This window comes from Seriola dumerili, unplaced genomic scaffold (genome assembly GCF_002260705.1).
Source record: "Seriola dumerili isolate Sdu_G_001 unplaced genomic scaffold, Sdu_1.0 BDQW01000161.1, whole genome shotgun sequence".
In the NCBI taxonomy this organism is placed as follows: Eukaryota; Metazoa; Chordata; class Actinopteri; order Carangiformes; family Carangidae; genus Seriola; species Seriola dumerili.
This window is the reverse complement of record NW_019174416.1, coordinates 4,554,102-4,572,759: the sequence shown is the minus strand read 5'-3', so window position 1 is coordinate 4,572,759 and position 18,658 is coordinate 4,554,102. Positions and strand designations below refer to the sequence as shown.

Here is an 18,658-nt window from a genome sequence, read left to right as displayed (position 1 = left end):
ATGTGAAAGGTGACAGTTGTATTGATGAACCCACAGAAATGTATTACCCAGCTCTATGGTTCCTCTCAGTTCTACAGACCATTTGAGCAACTTTTAGCTCATTGTTTTGGTTTTAAGGCCCACAAACTCTGCTCTCATTAACCTTGTAATCGACTGTACGCTACCTACGCAGCAACAAATGGCAAATATACAAAGTTAGAAACTAGCTGATGAGAATATAGAACATATGGAACATACAGAACCTAAAGAACCAGTTATTTCTTTTAGGAATCGATGGAGACCAAACCAAAGCTACAATGACTATTCGATGAATGAATGAATATTCGACTTAAATGGCACAAAGATGCGTCCAAATGAATGCTAATGTTCCTCCGCACCTTCTGTGCCTTCTGGATATGTAAATAAGCAACAGTTTGCCAACAACAACGACACAGTAATATGGCAGTGTTATGTTTTCATCTTCTTCCACTGCCCATAATCAATTAATGCAGCTTTAAATGGTATGGAAAAGTCAAAGTCAAGTCTTGTAATATCACCAAGTCTCGAGTCCTGGGGAACAAATAGCATTGAAGTCACAAGTCCTCATGAGGAAATAGGCATTTGAACTGTAATTGGACTATTTTTCACACAGCAGTTGAGCTTTCTCCTGTAAAAGCTGTCAGTGTTTTTACACAACTGAAGTCTCTTATATGCATAGCACTAACAGTTAAATATTCAAGGTGTGTGAATATGCACTGCCTGCCTTTTGCTGTCTTAATTAATTATTTACTTTACCTGGTCAAAACTTGAGACTTGAATGTTTCTGTGCTTTTAAGTCTCAACTCAAGTCAGGTCTTTAGCAAGTTGTGTGATAAATCAAAGGAAAAACATTAAGAAATATGTGGAAACAACATAAATGCAGACGCTTCTGTACAGGGTTTGAGGGGGTCACTGAACGAGTATGAAAACAGTTTGAATCATACACTTTCAAAGTCAACTTTGCTGAACACCTATGGGACAGAGATTTTGCATCAAGGTGTTAAGACAAATCCACTTCACCAGCATCATCAAAACACCAAATGTGGAATATGTCTTTTGGGAAAATGGTCTTGAGTGGTGTAGTACAGTTCCTCAGTTTTGTGATCTAAATCTGACTCAAGTCCAAGTTTGAAGTCACAAGTCTATCGCTCTGGCCAACACAGAGACAGAGACACAGATACAGACCCAAACTCACAGATGCTGAAGATACATATCATGTTCAATGTTCAAAAAGTCTGAAACCGCGAAAAGTGGTCTCAGACTTTTGGACCTCGCTGTATTTCTCTTCACACTCTGTATGATACTGAATCCTCCTGCTTGTGTTTCAGGGGATGTACATCAAATCGACATATGATGGACTCCACGTTATCACCGGAACCACAGAGAATGTGAGTTTTTATTTCAGTCAGTCTGAAGCTTAACACTCCACCAACCACAATTTATGGTCTCATATCTCACTATGACAATGAATCCACGCTTGCTTTGTTCCCATTGTCCTTTTCTGTCCTCCTCTTTGTGTCTCTGCAGTCTCCAGCAGACCAGTGTAAGAAGATCCATGCGGGGGATGAGGTGATCCAAGTCAACCATCAGACAGTGGTGAGTTAAAAAGCTTCCAATCACAGGAAATGTACTGTCTTTATTCTCCATCCTGTGTTACGTTGAGGAGCTGTCAAGGTACATGATGTCTGCTACCACCACCACCACCACCACCACCACCACCGCCGCCGCCATGGTGCTTCCTGTCCTGTGCCTGTGTCGCTATGTAGGCTAATTAGGCTTGCTGTGGGAGCAGATTATAGGATGATTGTTACAAGACCTTTGTTCAGTCCGGCGTGATTGTCTGCTCACTCTTTCTGGAATTTGTTTCCATTGTCGTAAGAAACCCCTGAAGGAGGCGTCAGGTTTGAAATGTGAACTCGTGTTCCACTTTCAGACTTGAATAAGTTGTACTTCTGCCTTCAACTCGTCACATCAGAGTGAGGCACGAAAATGGGCAGCCATTTTAAATGGAACGGTGGCTTGTGAGCGCATGTGATTGAGCGTGCTGTCTATTGCCTGTGCTGTCAGCTTTGGCACAAACGATTTGTTCCAGTGTTTATTTGAGATTTCTGAAGGTGGGGGGGGGGGTAAAATGGTTGTGTCTGTGTGTAGACATCTTTTGTGTGCTTTTCCCTAAGTATTTCCTCGTACGTCTCGGTAGGTGCTGCTCATGCGAAAGTGTGCATGCAGGCGCTGGGGAGCGGCGTTGATTGACGCGTGAGGGAGCTGCGTGTTATCTCTGTCCCTCTCTCTCCTCGGGGTGACAGTGCAGATCGCACCCTGCCAGGCTCTTAGCTCCAACCCCTCATTACTCCCTCAGCTAGACCCTCACCACTCTGATCCCTCGCTCTGGGGGACGAGATAAGCATGGGGGAGACAGAGGTGTGTGTGTCTATGATGGGGGGGGGGGTGTGAAGCAGTCAGGGGATACTGGGATGAGGCAGAGCTGGGAGCGTGGGGCGAAAAAGGGAGGAGGAAGTAAAAAGGGGATTTAGGGAGAAGAGGAAGAGGATGAAAAGAGAAGGGGGAGAACAGCAGAAGGCAGTCTCTAGTCAATATAACTTTTTTTTCAATCGTAAATGGAGCTGCTGAGGAGGAAAGATGGACACAGACTACCAGCAAACTCTCTGTCAACATCATGGCTGATAAGTTTATCTAGCGAGGCTCCATATTTAAAAATTAGATTAGTGTGAATATTGAATGAACAAATTCCATTACATTATAGAATCATTATGTAGGCCTATCCCACGTATTTAGCAACAGCGCTGCCTTCATGTCTATGCATGAGCTTCTGTTTGAGGCCCACTTCAAAACAGGAGTTGCAGTTTTTAGCTCAGCTTCTCTTTTGAGGTAAAATGTGGAATTTGCTCAAATAACAAACTGATTGTTTGAAGAGGCAACATAATTATGTGGAGGTAATAGCATCTGGGAAAATAATGAAGACCCCAGGGATTCGAAAAACCTCTCCAGCAGCAGTTTATGCTCTATTATTACTTTGGTAGGTCTCTCCCTGTTTCCCTTTGCTCTCTGCATGTTTGCATAAGAGAACAGTTCTAAACCAGCCTGGTTAGGACAGGCTTTGTGTTTGCTGTTAACGCACACTGGACAGTATGTCTGAACTCACAGTTTAGTTCACTTTGAGTTCAGTTGATTCTGGATTTACCTTTGGCTTAAAAATGTCCAACACCTTTAGAAGCATAGTGCCAATACAGTACCTTATGTATTGTCAAATTTCTATTTCCATTTTAGCCACGTTGTTGCCACTTTAGTTTGTCTGCAGTTTTTTTTTTTCGACTTCTTACAATTTCACTATGTATCTATCTCAAAATTGAAGGTTACTCAAATTATTCTTTGCTTATTATTCCAGGTCTCCAAGTAGACAACAATATCCTTCCTTTTACACAACTGCAAAAGTAAGAAGTTACCGTAGGAAAACATAAAAAATCCCAATGAATGTAGCCCATCTGGTCAAAAAGGCTTTATTGGGCTAAACTAGGAGGTGGCCTTTACCATTGATGATTAATCACAGCATAATTTAACCAAAAGCAAAAATGAGCAAAGTCTCTCTTTGAACAAAGATTATTCACAACTCTGTAGGAATTATCCTCATATATAATTATTCAATAACAGTAAGAAGTATATTGCAGTAGAGTAAAACAACAAAGAAACCCAAAACCTTGTTAGTACGTTGAGCCGGAGTTGGCATTAGAATAACTACTAAGGCTGTGTCAGCCACTGCCAGTTACAAGCTAACAAGCTAGCACACAATGTAAACAAATAACAGATGCTAACTACGCTTACCGTTCTGATTAACCATGTCTGGAGGGGAAGTTTAACAACAGAAAATTACTTTGTGCAATGTTAAAGGTGTTATTTGTAGTCACAACCCTGACTTATCACGACTCTTTCAGCTCATTGTTTTGTATTACAGCACACAAGCAGCAGACAGCTGCTCCAGTGTTGGAAGGTTTTTCTCCAGGAAAACACTTTGAAAACTCACTGTAGTCTAGCTGCCCAGCACCAAACTGCAGACAGACAAAGTCAGCAGTTATTAACTGGTGTGGAGTGGTACCCAAAGAGCCAGATATTTTCCTTGGACTTGGTTTAAAACAAAACCAGAGCTGAGAGGAGAGTGAATAACATTCTTCACATGTCCAGAAATATGACTCCACTAATGTTGCTCTGTGGCTGCTGGATGTGTTAAAAAAAGGCGTTTGCTTGCTAACTAACCAACAACTTTATAAGGTGATAAATCAGATCACAATTGAATGATTGCAGTGTTGAGTGAGTCCTGGTGCGTCCTAGTACACCTCCTTTTTGTTTTGGACAGTAGTAACCTACCACTGTTGTCGCTGACCATCGCTAGCAGAACTCAGAACTCTGACCTGGGCCAAAGAGAACAAGAACCGGGCCACTAAATGACACAGGCTGGTCATCATTATGTCAGGAATAAGGTCAGAGCGGTTCTGTCTTTGCGTGTGTATATGTGTTGTTTGTGTGTGTGGTGGCCTCTGTGGACACTTACAGTAGCTGAGACCAGTGTAGCCAATCAATGGCCTGACGAGTGCTACGAGCTCTGGAGACAGGCTGCCTGGAACCACGAGGAAACGCTGCAGTCAGCACTCCTTTTGTACTTTTCTCTTTGGCTTCCATAGAACTTAAGCATACTGACTTAGACATGTTTTATTTCAATATACCATTGTTTTGAGACCACTGGTACTGTGTGTGGTTCATTGTGGAAGTGTCTCGCTGTACTGATAGCAACAAGGTTCGGTAGATAAAGACTCATTGTTGTAATCCATATAATAGCAGTTTCCTGGATATCATCTGAACCATATAAAAACTAGAAAGCTCTCAGACAACTTATACCTTACTGCAAACAGATTTCTAAATTTGTTAGATTAGTCATGTTTCAAACATTTTTAGATAAACCTATTTTAACATTCACAGTTTTACATCAAAAGACACATGGTGATGGACAATTATACAGATTTACTGTTGCAGTCCATCCTTTCTGGGAACATTAGGTATTTTTCTCTCAATTTCAACCCTTCGTCCAGAATAAAATGATGTTTTTTTGTTATCACCAGAGCTGTTCCCATTAACCTGGATTTATGTTGATTTTGTCAGACAGCGTCACAGATAAAAATAATCATTTTGTCACCGCAGTCAAACTCATGACCACTTCGTTATGGCTGTTTAAATTTGTCACAGTGCTGTAGTGCCTTGTTGGAGAAATCAAATTTTGCAGGCTTGCTTGAATTGTATTGTGTTATACAGGCCAGTGTGTCTAATCAATAAGCAGCCCACTATAAAAGCTTCACAGTATAACACAATGCAGTTCAACATTAGCCCACACTAAAGCCTCTAAAACAACCACAGTGTTGAATCAACGTGTCTTAAAAACAACCTCAACAAAAAACAAACATTATTATCTTCTTATTATCTATATTATTATGATCTATTACCAGGCTGATGTATTAGACTGCATTAACTTTAGCTAGGTGTACCTAATAAACTGGAAACTAGTCTAGTTTGCCAGATAGGCCACATTTAGAACAATTTGGTAAACAGTTATTGAGAAAAGCTATAGCATAAAAAACTTTTTATGGGCTCATCCAAATACTATCCACCATATTTGAAGACCAAGTTGGCCTGTAATAACCTTACTCTTAAACCAAGGAATTCAAAAATAAAGGAAATTTGGCTCTGCTCCACTGTTCAGGAGTGAAAATGTGAGGTATTTTATAAGGAGTCACATGGTTTACTACTTTCATCAAAATGTCATTTGTTTCTCCTAGGCCCTCTCTCTCCCTCCTTTCCTATCATCTCTCTCCTGTCTCCGTCTAATAAGGGCATAAAATGCCTAAAATAAAAAGATAAATGATTAGTAGCATATGGTGTTTTGGACAGGTAGTATCAGAACCCATGTGTGTGTGGTGGTTAATATTAAGCGTAATATTCGTGTGTGGTGGTTTTCCTCAGCAGATTTATATTTGCTCCCAGTACATTCTGTACAGCATATGTGTGTGTGTGTTTGGTTGGCATCAGTTGTTTCGGTAGCCCGTGTGTGTGTGTGTGTGTGTGTGTGTGTGTGTGTGTGTGTGTGTGTGTGTGTGCTCCTCAGGTGGGCTGGCAGCTGAAGAACCTGGTGAACGCTCTGAGAGAGGACCCATGCGGAGTCATCCTCACGCTGAAGAAGAGGCCCCAGAACACCCTGAGCTCCACACCGGCTCTGCTCAGGAACGTCCGCTGGAAACCACTGGGCCTGCAGGTAAACACCAACAACACATGGACACGGGCTTCGCTGCGGTGTTAGAACAGGCTGTTCTGCCCAACCTCACCTGCGAAGTGGTAAACTGACAGTGGTAAACTGACTCAGTGGCATTTTGCTCCCCAAACATCACTGTATTTGAAATTTTAACAAACAAGCAAGAGAGTGTAATTTGACAATACTGTCTTCCACATTTATACCTGTGCACTTCTGATACTAACAGCTGAGGATTTAAGGGGGGGTGATTTAGCCCTGTGTACAGTAAGCTGTGTACCTCTGGCTTTATCTTTGACTCACTCTCAGCTCTTGTTTTTACTGCCCACACTGCATTCTCCTATTGGCATTTTAAAACAAATCTTTTCAAAGTAAACTTGTCCACTGTTTGACCTTGCATCAATCCTCCTGTTGAGCATTTCAACAAATCTCTTGCTGTACCGCTGGCACACTTCAAAGCCATTCACAAATGTGTTGGTAGCTAAACCTCTACCTGCAGAGAATTTCTGTATACCAAAAGCATATTTTTAGATAGATATCATTCAAATTTGAATTAGAAAAGAGGAAAAATATCTAATTAAATCCTATATTTGCACTTTGGAGTTGTGTGAATGATTCGAATGGTATAATGTAGCCTGCTCAGGATTTAGTGCAGGGCAATACAAGGTCACCATCCACGCTCTCACTCACATTCACCTTCATCTTTACTGAGACTTTACTCTTGATTCATTCAACCTTTGCCCCAAAGGATATCTCTTTTTCAAAAGAGAGTAAATTTTTAATGTACTGTACGTCTAAAAAAAAAAGGAGGTGGAGCGCTTATTTGAAGGCTTACAGCTCAGAGCTGGTGTAGACATTTCACTTAACAGCAAATACTTTGTAAATCTGTCACTCAGTCATTCAGAGTCCAAAAAAAAATCACTCAACAATTTTGGTGCACAGAAAGAACAAGTTGTGCCCGAGACGGTCAGAGGGGTGAGGCGAGGGCTAGTCTGACGCTGCCTGAGTGCTTTGTGAAGCGGCGACTGTCTTGTCAGACCCCTGTGTTCCACGGCTGCTATTTTTAACCTCGCATCAGGCTAATTCATTTACATGCTACACGCATGCTTTGATCTCTGCTCGGCGCACGGCTGCTCTTTGGTATTTTCTCTTTCTTTCTCTGTCTGTTGTTTTTCTTTATCCCCCCCTTTCAGAGTCTCCTCCAGCATGTCTCTTCTTTGTTCTCTTCAAGCGGCTGCTGTTTGTGTTTCTGTTTGTTTCTACGGGTCTGTGAGCATATAAATGCAATATTTAGCAGTTTACTGTACATGTGAGCGAACATGTGAGAAACAGATTCAGCTACCCAGAGTGTTTTGTGGAAATTGTTTCTGTAATGGCCTAGAAACCATTAAACCCTTGTAATAACCATAGAGCTTAATGCAACTTCATCACCATCTCGGTCTTTAACAAGCTGGAGGATTGTTCTTGTTTCCAGGTTGCTGTCTTGTTAGATCATCACTCTTAGTTGTAACCATGAGCTTATCGTTGCATTTGCTGCGTGCTACAGCAGAGGATTGTGGGAATTCTACCCTGATGGGCTGCTAAGACACAAACGCGCCGTGAGCACCCAGATCAGAGCGCTGAAATATCTGTGGGAGAAGAGAAGAAAGGAGTGTTTTAGATTTGTTCTCTCTCCGAAAGACTGGAGCTCTTAATTATTCATAAGCAACTACAGGCAGCTCCACTGGCTCTGAAACAAGAGCCTCTACTCAGCAAATACTGGAGATAATTCACTGAATCCAAAATACCCTGCTAAACAGCCATGTGTGTGCGTGTTGGGATGGGTGGGTGTGCACACACATCCGAGCATGGCGGTATGCATGCCTGTCCATCTGTATGTGTCAACTGTGTTTCTTTGCGCGTTTGTGCAAAAAGATGTTTTTCCGTTATCAGTCCTGTCACTCCTTTGAGAGACAAAGGAACTGGGTCACTGCACTCTGTAAGCTTGGTTTTGGATACATTTTGTACATAGACACTCCCAAAACAAACACACACACACAAACACATGCACACTCATACCTCTAAGCCTGGTTTTGGAGGATGAATTGCGCGGCTGTGAAGTTTAGCCCAAATGTGGCAAACGTTCAGCTGGATTATAACTGAATCCACAAAGGAAACAATTTATCTCTGCAAATTATCATGTGATTCCAGCCCCAAATCCCTGCATGGCAACCTCTTTTATTCTACGAAATAATGGCACATATCTCTCTCTCTCTCTCTCTCTGTCTCTCTCTCTCTCTGTGTGTCTGTGTGTTTGCATGTGTGTCTGTTTCGTCCATGGACAGATGGAGTAAAAGCAATTTGATGATGCACTGTAATTACAATGATGCTGGCAATAATTTTAGAAAAGATGACGAGGATTACTGTGACGATGCATATTACATACATATCTGCTGCGCCGCTGCAAAATGTGCATGTAGGGAGTGAAGTGTGTCCACAATACAGGTCACTTCACCAGTCACACATGTGCCTCACATCGTCCGTGACCCCGATTTCATAAATCTGTTCTATGTTTAGACATATAAATTATTTCTCTTTGTAAATACCTCCTATTTTAGGTAACATGTATTGGCCAGTTATGTATTATTGATGGAGCAGCTGAATAGGTGAGGGGTTATGACTTACTTAGAGTACATTCCTTCTGTCTGTTTTTATGTTTGAGGTAGAGTTTTGGACTCAGTGACACAAAATGCAGACTTCTACCACCCTTTCAAAAGAAATGTTTAATCCAAAATCTTTATCATGATAAATTACTCCATAACAGTAAATCTAATAACAACTGAAACAATCTCACCTGAAGGTTCATGTAGTAGCTGTTCTCCACCTTTCCATCATATCCCATGATCTTCATCAGCAGTCGAGGTCTTAGGCTAAACTTTTAATCCAACATGGATGAGAAGCCCTCAACATGCTCAGAAAAAAATGGAAATTCATCTTCTGATGAAGATCAGGGGATATGACGAAAAGGTAGATACTGTAACAGCTAATAAATAGGAGTCCAGGTGAGATTGTTTTGTCAAACTCTGGAGTTCAGTAATGATACGGTAACTTTCATTTTGAAGGAACAGTTTGACAGTTTGGGACATGTGCGTATTTGCTTTCTTACAGAGTCACTCTCATATCTGTATCGTAAATATGAAGCCACAACCAGCAGCCGCTAAATTTACCTTAGCATAAGGGCTGGATACAAGGGGAAAACAGCGAGCTTGGAGTCTGGTTGCCTGGCAACCTCACAGTGAGAACAAGACTCCAGGAAGTCCCTGCTCCCAGCCAGCACACAAAACCACAACGTGTTGTTTTCATGCTTATATACATTTTTATTTTATTTTTTTGCACAGATTAAATAAATAAGATAATACATGTTAATTGGTAAGTTTTAGAGATGATTGATTGTTTGAGTAATTGATTTTTATGTATTATCAGACACAAAAACCAAAAAATCCAAGGGATAATATGATATGACGTGACGTGAAAAACCCTGATTTCCAACATGGTCCGAAGATGACAAAGAAACATAAAAGGGAACAAGACAGTCAACATAAAAACTAATCAATACAATCCTGACAACCAAAACACATCACCACAATTTAAACAGACAAAAATAATACTACAACATCAAAAACAGTAACAGTGTTATTGCAGATTTCATTAGAAACCTGCTACCCTATAAAACAGTTTTATAAGCCGCTCTCATGTTTAAAAGCTCGATGTTCCATAACATCGTATCAGTGTAAAAAAGAGGAACTTCAGGCTGCATTATTCACTTGAGGCACTTTACATGAACACACACTAGCCCTGGTATTCATAGTCATGCTGAGTACGGACCATTGTTATCTGAAAACAAAAGTATTTGAGGAGCATACCCACTGATAGTATTGAACATATGATACAGCTTCTGTTGTTCCACTCTGAGCTGTACTGGCAGCAGTCCTACGCTTCTGAATTTATCTCTACCAACATGAGTTTGACGGAATGCATTTCCTAAATACAGAGTAATATTATTTTGCATCACCTGCAATTTGTTCCTAAAATTAGCTGTCAAACCACTGTACCAAGAAGAACATGCGTAATCGAAATGACACTGTACCAACGATAACACGAGAAGTTTGTCACCAGGAAAATTGAAAAGCCTTGTTCTGCGAAACAGGAACTTGAGTGTGCAGGATAATATTTTGGCAGTAATAGATTCAGAGGAGAGTGACTGGTCCGATTCCCAAATATGAGACACTTATCTGAGAAACTGTGTCAGTTGCAAGAGACTTTCAACTTGTTTGTTCTCAACAGTTTCTTCTTACTTCCAAACAAATAGCAGCATCATCGGCATACAACAAAAGCTTACATGCCGCTGGCATATCTGATCAATTAAGCAGAAGCTAGCGGGCAGATTATGTTCCCTTTGGACAGAGGCAATTTAGCTTTTTCCACCTGTTTCCAGTGTCTGTGCTAAGCTAAGCTAACAGGTTCGTAATGGCGGCTTGTTTTTCATGCAGTATTTGGTAGGGCCAATATCAGCAGCTGATGATTTTATATTAATTATATTAGATGGTCTTCAGCTTATCAGTATAGGGCTACATGTTGGTTGATAAGTGGAATGAAAATGCAGTTTATAGCAAAAATTGAACGTTTTATTTTAAGCTGTAAAATGTTGTACTGTATTGTACTGTAAAAGTTAATGCAAAGCTTAGTCACAAATATCAAAATCTAAGGTATCTTTATCAAGTTGCATGTTTGTTTATGTCATGTCCTTATGAAAAAATGAAAATTGGCATAAATATCATTATCTACTCCAGTTCAAGTATTATGTTGTTGATTTAATATACCTTTTTTTACACACATTTTAACATGTCGCAGAAGGAAAAACACTGCTGTAAATAATTAAATTAATGATGACTAAATTCCATTTAGCTGCTTCAGTTTCAGGGTCCTGGTATTATTCATGCTGGCTCACCGTCACACTGTCGTGACTGGGACACCTGAATGGAACTAGTTAGTTATTGTGCTTTTCTTATCTGCTGTGAAAAAGGCTAGTTATGTATTGAATATTGCAATGTGAGTAGATTTCATTCACAATGTTGGCAATTGAATAAAATTAATATCAGTTCATCATCCATCCCACTGTAAACTTTTTAAACACAGACAAATATCATGTTAAGCGTATTAGAGTATGTGTGCGTGTTCAAGTGAGCTTGCGTGTGTGTGTGTGTGTGTGTGTGTAAAGGCAGTGGGATGGATAACATTAGTGTGGGAGGGGTTTGAGCAGTGGATTTTGAGGTAGTTTGGAGTGGGCACAGCAGGGGTCAAATGGTTTAAGTGCTGTTTTAACAGACTGGAATTTCTCCTGCTGTGGAAGTCCCATCTCTCTCTACTTCTACGACCCCCCCCCCCTTTCCATGCAGGCAGCAGTGGGCTGTAATCACTAAATTACTGTTTTCACTCTCAGCTCCAGTCACCACACTACACAGCTCCCCCGCCTCACTCTCCCTCTCCTGCACTCTCTCCCTCTGTCTCTCTCTCTTTGTCCTATTTCCTTTGCTCTCTTCTCTCTTGCTCACATCCCTCTCTTTCCGCCCCGTCTTCATTATTTATCGTGAAGCCGTCTTACTGTACGCTGCCTTCATGAGAGGACGACTGTGCGGGGGAAAGAGATGAAGATAGAGACAGGGCCTGGGGATGGTGGTAGTGAGGGAGGGAGAGGAGGGAGGGAGGGAGGGGGAGGAGGGTGGAAAGTTTGGAATATGAAATGAATTCCACTAATGCACTGTTGATGAAATGATGAAACACTGGGCTTCCTTAATGAGAACGCTGCCTGCCTCGCCATCGCTCAGTCTCTGTCTCTGTTTATCCATTCTGTCCACACTCACATCTCCTCCCTAAAATGAAGCGTATACTCCTCCAACATACAGTAAAACACCCCATTCTTCAAAATCTGGGAAGCCTCATCCTTGGGGAGAAACTGTCAGCACAAGCTATGTATTTGTCACCCCAGCTGTTCCGACTGAGAACAAATATAATTCATTTAAAACTTGGAGTGAGTTTCCATGACATCAGAAGCGAGGCGTCCTGTCCTCGCGGAGGACCCGATGACAAAAGAATCTACGTGTCCTTGAGTTAGGAGGTAGGAGGCCACGCTAGCTTTCCTCTGTCCTCCTCCTTCTCTTATAGCGGGGGGTGAGGAGAGGATGGGAGAAGAGGGGTTGTCATGGGAACAGACATGGAGAGCCCTGTGTGAGTGAAGAGGCTTGAGACAAAATGACAGAATAGTGAAGCGATTGAACGTGGGAGAGGCTGCACAGTCAGAAAGATATAAAAAGAAAGACAACATACACAACATGGCAGCTCTGTGGAAATAACTCTCTTGTTTGTGATTCAGTATTAAAACAAGCGCCGGCTGCAGTAAAAGGAAGATATCACAAATAAAAGGTTCCCTTCCCGCGTCACACTGTAAATTGTGTGCTTGTTTGTGTTTCTGTGAGGTAGGGAGAGATCTAATGCTCAGTTTCAGGTTGTGCTCTGAGATCCCCTCACCATCCTCCAGTTATTCTTCAATGAAAAACTGCTGAAATAGAGTCATTCTCTCCCCCTTTCTCTCCTTTTACTCTCTCCAGCCGGTCCCCACCAGCCCCACCAGCACTTCCCCAACACCCGGTGGAACTTTAGGCATGTCCAAAATGGACGCCCCCAGCATGCAGGACGTCTATATCCTCTCTCCTGTCTCCGGACTCTACAGCACCAGGTCAGACGCTCGCGCACACAGATGTTTGATGGTGATCATTATGTTGATTATTATGATCCAGCTGATGATACTGATGACAGCGATGATAACAGCTCTGCTCTCCCCAGGGAGGAGCTGGGTCTCATGTCATGTGACGACATCAGCCGCTACAGCGTGAGCTCCCAGTCCGGCTCCAAAGGTTCAGAGGCAGTCAGCTACTACCTGGACCAGGACAGCGGTCAGTACTTCTCCTTGTTAGAGGGAGATGGACCCCCAGGGCCTGACTATGACAGGGGCCGCAATACAGGGGTTCGTCGGCGGGACAAGACCCCCACCCATGGTAAGACAGAGAGTGCAATCCAACAGTGTGAATGAGGCAGAAATGGCTCCAGCTCCCCGTATTTGTTCTGAGGAACAGCATGCTCTCTCTCACTTTTTGTTTTCATATTTTTCTCAAAACTCCTTCCTTCTGTGTTCATCACTCGCTTCATGGCTCTGCTTCTTTGTGTTTTCACCTCGCGTACACACGTCCCAAAAACACTGATCACATGCCAAAGGGTCAGTCCAAAAACACTGTCTCCAGCTCCCTTTCTGCCCCACCACCTGTGTCCACCCTTGTCCGAGACAGCTTCCTAGACATCCTGTACCTCCCTGGGAAAGCCTCGAGGGACTGCTATGATGTGTGAGGTGAGGGTCATGTGACAGACAGAAGCATCGGAAACCTATTTATGATAGCCTTGCTAGCTATACATATATTAATATATTAATAATATATCAAATGACTCTGTTAAGCGTGAAAGGCATCGCTCATGAAGACCCACAGAGAATTATCACCCGGCTGCAGTTTCCCTTCAGCCACACTGAGTATTGTCTTTAAGCTCATTTTTTGGTTTCACTGCTGACAACTTACTGTTTTAGCTGACTCTCACTGCGTTGTTTCCAGCCACAGCTGTATTTAGCAAACAGTCTACCTGCCCAGCATCAAACAGCAGACAGACAAAAGACAATTGCTATTTAGCAGGAAAAGATATCTCACTTGGAGACCAAAACAGAGCTAAAAGGAGAGCACATATTGACATTAGTCAGGTCGCCAGAAACAACATGCATTGAGGCTACTTTCGATTCATTTTGCTTTCTAATCCACGTATTATAATTCTATAACAGAATATTAATTTTATTTGTGGATGTGTGGTCCAGCAACTTCAACCATTTCTGTTCAGTTTTCTGAATATTTGGCCCGAGCTGAAGTAATCTCAGTTAACAGTGACTTTGTACTAAAATGTAAAAACTTCACAATTGACATTTTTTATGAAAATCCACAGCCTTGTGCAGCTCACCAGTGGTCATCAGCCAACAGTTAACATGCTAACAGATTAGCTAGGAAGCACTACTGCTAGCTCGGCTACCCATGTTGCAGTACAATTTACTAACTGTGAATATTAAACTACGGGTTTAACCGTAAAACCTGAAAATGTGGCCATGTGATCTTTGCCTCCCACGTCAGAGCAGTTCCTCAAGGGTCTTCCGTACCTTCCCCCCTCACCTGCACACACTTTGTCTCACCTGTCCACCCCTCCAGCTGTCTCCCACGCTGTCTCTCAGCCACTGCCTTCCCGAGACACCCCCACTCCCTCCCCCCACAGCCGACTCTCTGATTGCTGATTGGTCGTTCCAGGTGACCTCAGACCTGTTTCCATGCCTCCCGAATATAACTGGATGGCCGAGGCCAAGGAACCCAGCATGGGCAAGAGAGGGAGCCGAGGTACACACACACAAAAACACAAATACATGCAAAAACACGGGCCCTCACAATCTTGACACAAACGGGTCGGACTGGTGCCGTGCTTTGCTCCATACTCAGCTCAACACATTTCAGCTCATCCTCTGGTTATCCATGGTGGTGTGGTTGTGTGAGGATACATATCTGCCAGGTATGTATCTGACGGAGCGACAAATAAACATAAATGCAAGAAAATTGCATTTATACAGCCGCTCTGGAAATGAGGGTATTTCTATGTGACCAGTTCTAACCAGCTTCACCCTTTTGCGGCGAGACTCGATCTGTATTCAACCGCGGATCCTCCACTCTACCATCAGAAAGTCTATGAATAACATTAAAGCACAATACTACTGTCGAGGTCCGCCTTTCTCCTTCTCTTTCTCTGAGTCACTTTTTAGTTTTTCACATTTAAGTGTATGGATAATAAACAAATAAGGTGAGAAGCTTTTTCTATCCGGAGTCAAAGCAGAATAAAACTTTCTGTGAGTGACAAGATTTAGCAGTAGTGCCCTCCAAATCAGCATAATCACTGCAAACAGATTAGCTGTGTGTCCCCAGCTCTGGATCCATATCAGAAGCTCTGAGGCACTTTTATCCCTTTCTGTTGAGTTTTTATCTGTAAGGGTCTATTCACCCTCATCTGTTTCTACTCTGGGGTTCTCCCTCGACTCTACGATGATATCTCCCTCCGCCTCTGTGGTTTTCCTCTCTCTGTCATTGGTTCTGTTTAGCCTGTCCATCCTCTAACTGCTCCATGTTACCTCCATTCCTCCATTTCCCCACAGATTCGGACAACTCCCTGCTGCGTTACCTTAGCGACGACAAGATCCTGGTGATCGAGGAGGAACCCGAGGGTCCAGGCAGAGAGAGCCGGCGGGATTCCACCAGACGCTCTCGGCGCAAGAGCCGCAATCCCAGCAGCCCTAGCTTTCCCATCAGTCCCTCCATGCTGTCCTCCACCCTGCGCCTTGACCAGCCGCCAGACGCTTTGCCTGTATGTACACAGTTGTTTCCAGCTGCTTTCTGTAGAATAGCACTTTACTGTCCCTGAGGGGATACTCGGCTTGCAGACAGCAGTAAACAAATAATCAGCCAATCAAATCAGTCCATCATCTGCTCCTTTGTAAATGTAGTTATAACTGTGTTTATATGTCTAACGTTTTGCACTGCTGGTTGCACTTATCAAGTCATCATCATGGTAGATATATTTTATGGTCACTTCAGTCCATTGGGCAGTAAAAAAAAACAGCTTCTTTACTTTTGTGTATTACGTGGTCTTTGAGGAGTATGGTTGCTCATGAAGTTGACGTCTATTATGTGTACACATGGACAAATGCCTGCACATGCCATGTTAATTTATAGTGATATTCTATACTTTTATTCTGATCAAAAAATCCCATGAAAAGACCAAAACCAACAATGAATTGATCCTAGTAACAAGTATTATCTATGTAAATACAAATTAATACAGCTAATTCCTCTGTGCCTTCGACCTAGACTGTTGTCCAAAAACTATTAAAAACACATCAAAGAGCCACACTGTCGGGAGGCACATGGGCACTGTAGTTTATTTTGAATCCCAAATACATTATCCTGCTGCTGTAAATACTCAATTGTGTATTGATCCGTGGCCGAAAAGTCCTCAACAAATGCCTTCCCATTTGAATATCATTAACTAAAAACTACAGTGGACACATTATTTTTTTAATATTATTTTCATTGAGTTTTGTAAACAAAATAAATTAGAGGAAATGGTTACATAAACAATTATAAGAAGAATAAGAATAATAATAAGTAAGAATGAACAAAACATAAATAACAGTAAAAAAAAATAATAAAAAATGACATAACTTGAACTGCACAAAAAAAATGAAACTGTACATGTGTGACCTAGTTTTAAGATTTACATCTTCAGTCGGGCTAAAAAGGGCCTGGGTGTGCATCCCCTTGAGGGTTGTGACACCAACCATGGGCTGCAGCATCCAAGGGTCTGGTCCAACTGGAGACTTGTCATTTCACTGCTGTCCCTATCTAATAAATATAATCTGGAAAAAAAGCCTTGGCATAGATTTGGGAGGAGGAAAAGGAAGGGTGAGTTTGGATTTGATCTACTTTATAATCTGCACATGAATATTCCAGACACTCAGATGTGTCACACCAAAATGAGCCTCATATCAGATATACATTACCTTATGCCTGCAAAAGGGAAAATCCCCAAAACCCATAATACAATGGCAGTTTCACAAATGAAAGTTGGAAAGAGCTAACTATTTAAAGTTCAAGAGGTGTTTTTGTGGAAAATCTCACAAACGGCAAAAAAAAAAAAAAGATGAGAAGAAGAACTTGAACTGTAGCCTCAAACTTTGACCAATTTGAAAAATTTCAATGGATTTGTCCAGTGGATTATCTCAGCTAACACTTTAAGTGTCATAAAGGGAATTATGATTCTACAGTGGACACTAATGGGTTAAATGAAATTACTGAATTTATTTGCACTTAAAAGAATGAAAGAAGCAGAACTGTGTTCTCTGAAGCTAATAAACAGTGCTTGTAAGAAAATGAAAACAGTCTTTAAGGAAGTCCAAAGTCCATTAACTAATTACATCCAGGTATTTACAGCAATAGGTTCTTCAATGGTTTTCCAGACTAAAGATCTGACTAAAAAACACAGAGGAGCGTGTACGTCTATCTAAACCCAGAAAGAGTACAACAAGTTCATGACAAACAGGAGTTATGAAACAAAACTGTGCGGTAGCTGATATCTAATGTACCAATTTGCTAATGAAAGTTATATTCTTTAGCTTGATAAATAGTCTAATTCCTAATCCATAAACGTAGGTTATATAGGCTACTCCATAACAAATGGAAGTGAAGATAGTGAAGGCCTTAAATGTTTATGTTATATGAAGATAATGCACTGCATGTGTGCTTAGTGTGTGACTGTATATGTGAGGGCGTGCGTCAGAGAGAGAGAAGTGAAGGAAGGGGTTGTGACCGCACTTCTTTTCTTGGTGCTTTGAGGGTGGAAGTGCTGGGCTGAAGCGTCTCGATTTTAGCTTCGCAAATCTGTTGATGACCTCCCCACATTCGCCACCATCTCCCTCTCGCTTGACATCATAGCCAAATTACTTAGCCTGTCCTGACCCATTGTATACATGTGTGTAGTCAGCACTTAAAGACCTTTCATAACTGCAGCTGTTGACTGGGACAGTCAAAGAAGCTTGAAATATGCCCCAAAAGGGAAAAGACGCTTTGAATGCTGGGTACTGTCTTTTATTTTTCTGTCAAGGAAATGCTTTGCAACAATAATGCCTTCAGGCTGTAGGTGGATGCTGTAATGTTCAGCGAGATGTTTGAGTGCCCCTTCACTCAGGAAATGCTGTGAGGCAGGGTGACATGCCTGTACGCCCATTGAGATTTTCTCTCCCAACTCCAGAAAACCCATTCTTAAGCTCCTCTAGTGAACTTCATTGAGGTCTAATCTGGTGCCACAAGATGTTTGGACTACATGATCCTCCATGTTGTTGCTTCCACTGTGTTGCAGTAGCATGAATATCAAGATCTTCACACAGGACCTTGGTCCTCTCTTACACTTCATGTTTCTCATGGTTCTGGTAACTCTTGAGTATAATCTAAACTTCCCTTTTATATTTTATTGCCTCCACCAAATCAACTGTTTCTTACTGTAGGTATTTGTGCAGACCCTGAGTTACTGAGAGCAGTATCCGAAACATGACAAGCGTGTAGATACTGGTACTGAATCTGCAAAGCTTGCCTTTTCATCCAATAGCTAGAGGTGCTG

The 18,658-nt window shown here is 41.9% G+C and overlaps 1 protein-coding gene across 1 annotated transcript in view; it reads left to right on the top strand.

The window, feature by feature from the left end:
- Window positions 1-18,658, top strand: part of LOC111226770 (connector enhancer of kinase suppressor of ras 2-like) — a 62,486-nt gene that overhangs the window by 28,912 nt on the left and 14,916 nt on the right. The window contains exons 7-13 of the mRNA XM_022752081.1: window positions 1,347-1,406; window positions 1,546-1,614; window positions 6,185-6,331; window positions 12,970-13,097; window positions 13,205-13,416; window positions 14,752-14,838; window positions 15,642-15,850. Of these exons, the coding sequence (XP_022607802.1) occupies window positions 1,347-1,406; window positions 1,546-1,614; window positions 6,185-6,331; window positions 12,970-13,097; window positions 13,205-13,416; window positions 14,752-14,838; window positions 15,642-15,850 (912 nt within the window). The remainder of the gene's footprint in view (window positions 1-1,346; window positions 1,407-1,545; window positions 1,615-6,184; window positions 6,332-12,969; window positions 13,098-13,204; window positions 13,417-14,751; window positions 14,839-15,641; window positions 15,851-18,658) is intronic.